General features: G+C 41.8%; 1 protein-coding gene across 1 annotated transcript in view; it reads left to right on the forward strand.

The window, feature by feature from the left end:
* The window catches only part of Npsr1 (neuropeptide S receptor 1), a 224,596-nt gene extending 219,158 nt beyond the window's left edge, over positions 1–5,438 (forward strand). The window contains exons 9-10 of the mRNA NM_001106808.1: positions 1,983–2,163; positions 2,881–5,438. Coding sequence (NP_001100278.1) covers positions 1,983–2,163; positions 2,881–2,971 — 272 coding nt within the window. The 3' untranslated portion in view covers positions 2,972–5,438. The remainder of the gene's footprint in view (positions 1–1,982; positions 2,164–2,880) is intronic.
* Positions 5,439–7,107: the final 1,669 nt, after the last annotated feature.

Below are 7,107 nucleotides of genomic sequence, written 5' to 3' on the forward strand. Positions count from 1 at the left end.
GTTTCAAACTAAACAAATTCATCTCTCTTTGTCTACAACATCATTGTGTTTCTGAAAGCTTCAGTTTTTATTATAAATCTTCAGGTGAACCTATAAAAGTGGTTAGCTCTCTAGACTAGGGAAATTATAAACAGGATCTTCTCATGCGTAAATGCTAAGTTGACCATTCCAAATGTATATGAGACGTGAGAAATGTGGGCTGTCTTAACTGCTGCCTCTGAGAATGTAAGAGGACTGACATTCCTGCTGAACACACAGAGAGAGAGAGAGAGAGAGAGAGAGAGAGAGAGAGAGAGAGAGAGACAGAGACAGAGACAGAGAGACAGAGAGACAGAGACAGAGAGAGAGACAGAGACAGAGAGACAGAGACAGAGATAGAGACAGATAGAGAGACAGAAAGAGACAGAGAAGGACAGTGTTGCACCTTGGTGCATCAGAACTATTCTAACTACGGGATTAATCACCCAGAGTACAGAAAGACAGTGATCTTAGTTTTTAAACGATTCCTGTTTAAGATATCAACACCATGGCCCAATTGGGGCAGGGGTGGGGTAGGGAGTGAATCACAAGTTAATCTTTGATTTCTAAATTCTGAATTAAGTTCCATAATCCCTATCAAATGAGAATGGACGATAGTTGCCCCTGCATACAGATGTCCATGCATGCTGAACTTCTACTCTGAGACAAACTCTGAGGGTAAGAAATGGTTAGGGAGATAAAGTTGCAATGATGTGACAAGAGAGAAGGGTAACAGGTTTACCCTTCCAAGACGATGCAATTTTGTATTTGCCTGAATTAACCATAGAAATGGCAGATAAATAGGTGACAGCAAGCTAGATTACAGAACAATAGATGTCATAGATAGACAAGACAGATAGACAGACAGATGGACAGAAGGACAGACAGATTGACAGATTAGTTTTCTATAAGAAATCACTTCATGGGCTCATGAAGGCCAAGAAACCTCATGCTCTGCCCTTAGTGGGGTAGGAAACCTGAGGTCGCCACTAGTGTAAATACAAGTCCAGGTCTGAACCTAAAGGCTTGAGAACAAAATCGAGTCTGTATGTTTCTGTTTAAATCCAAAGTGTAGGCCACTGTTCCAGTTCAAAGACTCTATTAACAAGAGTGAATTCCCACAGCTCCTTATTGTTACATTTATGCCTTCAATAGATGAGGCCCATTCAATTCATGAGGCCCATTCACCAGCGGAATGTAATCTGCCTCGTGTACTCTACTGATGCAGATATTAATCTCATTCAGAAACCTCCTCTCAGACATATTGAGAATGATATCTAAACAAATGTATGGGCACCCTGGAGACCTGTCAAGGTGTCACAGAACTTAACCATCACAATTGATATTCCCATATCCCACTCTAGCCCTTTGATGCTTTGGGCCTGCACACAGTTGGTTTGGACAAAAGTATTGGGTGGGAGTGTTCTGGAGAGGTTAACTTAAACATAGAAAGAACTTGAGATCATAATGATCTTATTATGGTCCACACTTTAAAATTTTATGAACACTTTAACCTGCTGTATTTCCTAGAACTAGTGGTCAATGTCTGGTCAGATTTCATACTCTTCTGTCTGCTTCAGGGATCCCTAAAGGGTCTCGCTCACTTTCCTTCATCACTATGATAAGTGGGAGGCCCTGGCCATGCCTGCCAGACCCCAGACTTTCTACAACAATTCCATACCAACAATGGAAGAAGTCAGATCTCCTTTTCTAGATACAAAGGATCTAGAAAATCTCAGCTTAGGAATTCTTTCTCTAGCATATGTGCATACTAATACACATTTTTAAGCAAGTATGTCCATCATGCTAACACATACAACTATTCACTTAGCACACCCAAGGCCAATATATCTGAGAGATCTCCTAGTGTCAAAGATCATCCCAGTTAAAATTCTAGTCATGGCTAACTAAGAGGGATGCTTCTGGTGAACACACAGTGGTGCTAATGGCTTTCTTCTCCCTAGCTTTCATCTGCTGCTGGAGTCCATACTTCCTCTTTGACATGTTAGACAACTTCAACCTCCTTCCAGACACCAAGGAGCGTTTCTATGCCTCTGTGATTATCCAGAACCTGCCTGCCTTGAACAGTGCCATTAACCCCCTCATCTACTGCATCTTCAGCGGCTCCCTCTGCTCCCCCTGCAAGTAAGTTGTGCTCCCAATGCTCAGCAAGGGGCTACAGAACCCCATGTCATGATAAGGTGCTTAAAGGTTAGGAAGTCCCCAATAGTTTGATGAATTCAAATCCATGCTCAGAGCATGACAGCACTGCACATGTAGAAAACCTTGATTTTCATGGAAGCTTCCCCACATGAACCACCTCCCTATAAACCTACTGAGAATGTAATATAGGACATTTTCACTACTTCATAGGTAAATTTCTACACAGAAAAGCTCACAAGACTGAGTGACAGTCTTGATGTCAGACCGATTTTAGTGGCAGAGCTGAAATTCAATCCCCTGACAACCATTCTGCTGGTTCTTTTTTTTTTTTTTTTGTCTGTCCTCATCAGGTCTGAAGTAAATTCACATGGATTAAGGAGAAACTCATTGCAGGGAAAGTAATAGGATGGTTTAAGTCTTTCTTAATGCTGCTTCTCTACAAAGAGAGAATCTGCGAACGTCTATACAGTTCCTTTTCTGCAGGCGAAAAGTGGAGATAGGGCAGGGTCTACTTCCTTCTGGTGATATCACTGTCCACCAGGCTGTAAGGGCAAGTGGTGGAGGAAGAGGTCCAGTTGTTCTAGTGTAACAAGCATTGATCTTTAATGGCCTTTCTTAGCTCTGATCTCTTAACATTTATGCTGTCTTTTCATCAGTGTAAATCAGTTTCCTTTATTTCTTTATTCTGACTTTCTCTAGGGTGCAAAGATCCCAGGATTCCAGAATGACGTACCGAGAGAGAAGCGAGAGGCATGAGATGCAGATTCTCTCCAAGCCTGAATTCATCTAAACCCCGAGGCAACAGTGCTAGGCTGAGCTCAGTCCCCTCACCCAGACCTTCACCATCAGTTAGTGCATGAATCCTGAGCCTGTTCCTCCTCCTGCATCATCTACCAGATACATGATGCAAACTTTCTAGTGAGGGCCTGCAATCCATGCACTAGCCAACATGGTCTCAACACCTCTTTGTGTCAGCTTGGAAAGATACTTTTCTTTCTAATGTCTCCCAGCTCTTTGTCCCACAGCTCAGCATCTGCCCCAGCATCTGTGTCCTTGTGGACTGATGACACAGGCAAGCAGAAAGATATTGGAGGGCTACCCTTGAGTCATCTAATTGCACTTTTGAAAGTAAATAGGAGGACAACAAAGGTTAGACTTCTTTACACCAGGTTTATATTGGAAGTTTAGTGGGTGTAGATGAGATGTTTGCCCCTGAAATGCCAAGAAAGTCACGTTCAGACCCTGCTACTGTATACATCTCCATGTGGAGGAGAAGATGTTAGCAGGAACGAGCTCCCAAGCGCTGTGATTTGTGGGAAAGGACAGTACAGTCTCCTGTAAACCAAGGACACTATGCAGGCACATTCTCACCTAGCAGAAAAATCACACCAAATAGTGATAGACCCTGGCCATAACTCCAGAGAGAGAGAGAGAGAGAGAGAGAGAGAGAGAGAGAGCTGGAACCGTGAACTCACAGCTCTTTCAGCTGTGTAAAGGAGCTTCCCTTCCCTGTATCAACATTTAAGCCAACCTGTGCTCATTCCACATGCCTCAGGGACATTTTTAGTCCCACTGTTAGTCCCAGAATCCTCTTCCGCTGGGGACTCAGCTTCCTGGCTTCCCCAACATGATGTTCGTGCAAGCTCTTTGCTGTGTGCTGTAGCCTTTGCCTACCTGGCACCTCTGCAAGGAAGTGCTGGTCTTATTTTGACAGGTCTGCAATTCAGTATTTATAAGTATAATTCAAATGAAATATGGCTAAATGTTTTCTAGCCATTTTTTTTCTTCAGATTTTGCCAGAAGTGAAAATGGCATCATTTGACTATGTGTACATCTCCACCCACAGCCCTATGACGCACGTGAACACCCTATTTTTAGCTTCTCATTCAGTCTTTGACATTGAAATCTCCTTGGCAAAATCCTCCCTTCCAGAGTTGAAACCTTTTCTTGTCCTTTTGGCTGACGGCTCGTTCAGTCGTTAACATGTTCAGTCAATTTTAAAAGCACCCCATTCCTCATTATCTTATCAGCCCAAAGACTGCCTGCTTAAGGTCATGGTGGCAATTTTTCCACAAATTTCTTTTTCAATTCCACCCGACATTAGGGAAAGCATCTCTTTAGGTAGAAATTAGGCACTGAACTAACTGTCTCTCAGTTATTATTCCCTATGTTTGAGGAGACAGAATAATCCACCTTTCTGTTCACACAACAGTTTTGAAAGCCACTTCCTTCTCCATCCAATCAGCTAAACGTGAGCAAGCAGAAGCATGGAGTGGCTGAGAAGGACTTCTGAACATTTCTCTTTAAATCATGGTGTGCCACAGAAGACTCACAGGACTGGTGCTGAAATCGCTGCCTGCCTAGGAGCCAATTAACCAGTAGAATCTGGCGGGTGTCCTAGCTAGCAAAACAGAAGGCCAAGGCCCTTGATAGATACTTTCAATCTCTGTCAAGTTCGGGTCTGCAAGACCTGTCACATGCCGACACCATCCCCTTATCGATTCTTAAAGAGAGAGTGCCCTGAAGGTTATTTTGCCATCCACAGTCTGTAAAGGGAGCTGTCAGGAGCCTGTGGCTCTCATCCTCATAGGAGCCAGGAGATCAGTAAGGTAATGGGACAGACTGCTGTAGGAAGGTGCCATCTATGTAAAACTAGCTTTACATTGAGATGGAGTCTGAAATCTTCACCAGCCTTGTTTTCCCAACTTCGGAAACAGTTTAAGAATGGCAGTCATTAGTCCTATGATGCTGGATGAATCATGCTGTGTCTCTGGGCACCACTAATCTATCTCTAACAGGGAGGCAAAATAGCAGTGTAGCAGAGGATGTTGAAGTTTAGAGGCTGTAATGGATTAAATTAGACTTACACAGAGTGCTGCTTGAATTCTCCCCTTTGAAGACTAACACTTCAGTGAGTCAAGGTTGAGTCATGCCTCTTGGAGGTATAAATTTTCTCTGTACCATATGAACTCAGAAACTCATGTGCATCCCAACCAGGAAAGAGAATGATGGAAAATTATAATGTAAACTACAGTTGCTATTTGTAGCCCTTGATGCTTCCATGGGACCAGAAATGGCAGCAAGGTGGTGTGTAAAATAAAGGTGCCCACCTTCCACACCAAGATGTAAAATGTGTGATGTTATTTCACTGCTTCAAGGACAGGTAAAAGTTAGGCTAACAGGGCAAATGTGTTTAATATATTCAGTCACACTGCAGAAAATATCTCTGCTTTATTGAACTAAATTCAATGTGAATGGCGAAAGATCCTCTCCTTTCAGGCCATATTTATGACAGAATTTAATTGAGATTTAATTTCATCAAGCAACAGCTCCCACAGGCCACTCCACCCCTTCGTCAAAACACTAATACCTTTTTAATGACTTTCCACTGCGATAATTATGAGAATAATGTACTTTTGAACTAATTCAACATACACCTCATGCATTCTTTCCAGCTTCATAGAGACAGCTCTGCATAGAAATATTCAGAAATGTCCTTCCACATTCACAGTATGGATTTAAAAAGGTTGTGGTGACTAATCTGATGAAGGAACGGGAAAACAAAACACTATATTTATGAAGAAATAAAGCAATTCTAGTCTTGAGTGTTGGCTGACATTTTCGGGAAGCCACACGTCTGATGGCCTGAGTCTGGATTTGTGTTTTGTTGCGTTTCAGTTTTCATTTGAGTACAGTTCATTACGCATGCAGCTTTGTTCCTACAACCTGGCAGCCTCCATTCCTGTAAAAGAAGATGGCCCTTACCAAGCTGCCAATTTCCTTTCTTGGAGAACTATGAAACAGTCATGCCTCATTTAAGAATTCATTATCCACAACAGGGCTGGACCAGTTAACATTTTAAATGTGCAATTCCATCCTTATAGAATGTTTAAATGAGTGGGAGTCTGCTCGGAGACTCCCGGGAAAGGTCACGGAAGTGGGGTGGGAGAATGGGGGTAACTCAAAGTTGCTAACATAACTGCATATGAATCTAAAGGTGATTGAATGTAGTAGAAGTGTTTCAAGTTCACTGAACTACATTAAATGAACATAGAAAGGAGATTGGAATTAGGCATTGATATGTCCAGAATGTACACAAAGCTTTCAGGATAATTGCTGGAAGAATAGAAATAATATGCAACTTCCAGACTAAAAGAGGGTAATTCTGGATATGGTGACACACACCTGTAAACCCAGCACTTGGGAGACAGAGATAGGGGGATCAGGACAAGGCCATCCTCATCTACACAGATCTGGAGGCCAGTCCTGTCTGAAAGAGAAAGCAGGAGGAAGATAGTGGGAGAGACCACTTCTCTCTGTTCTCCACCCCCCTCTCTCTCTTTCTTTCTGTTCCCCACCTCATCGCCTTAGCCTTGCAGGCCATGATTTTCTTTTCCAAGTGAGATCCTGAGACATTTGTTTCTATATACCTGGCTTGTTTCACTTAAAGCAGTAGTTTTTAGGTTCCCCCATGTTGTTGCCAATAATAGGATTTCATCCTTTTTGTACTAAGCAGAAGGGAACTAAATCATCTTTATACATCTATACATCAATGAGCACATCATTTGATTCTACATCTTGGCCACAATGAATACTGGAAATCAGATTCTCACTTCTAAAGCTTTGACATTTAGCTCAGCATTATCTGTTAGGTGACTTTTTTAAAACAATGTGAAAGAAGACAAGAGGAATAGAATTATAGAATATTACCTGAGACAGGTAGAAAAAACATAAGACAATGATAAATTTTTCACCAAAATTGAGCTATTACAATAAATGAAAGTCAATGTTCCAATTAGTAATTAAAAATCTGTCATACCAGAGGTTTATTTAATGCTATTGTCTGTTTTTTTGTAAAATTAAGTATAAAATAAAATAAAATGCCTAAAACAAGAGTCAACAAATCTGAAAATAAAAAGATGAGGC

The sequence above is a fragment of the Rattus norvegicus genome, chromosome 8 (genome assembly GCF_036323735.1).
Source record: "Rattus norvegicus strain BN/NHsdMcwi chromosome 8, GRCr8, whole genome shotgun sequence".
NCBI classification, from domain to species: Eukaryota; Metazoa; Chordata; class Mammalia; order Rodentia; family Muridae; genus Rattus; species Rattus norvegicus.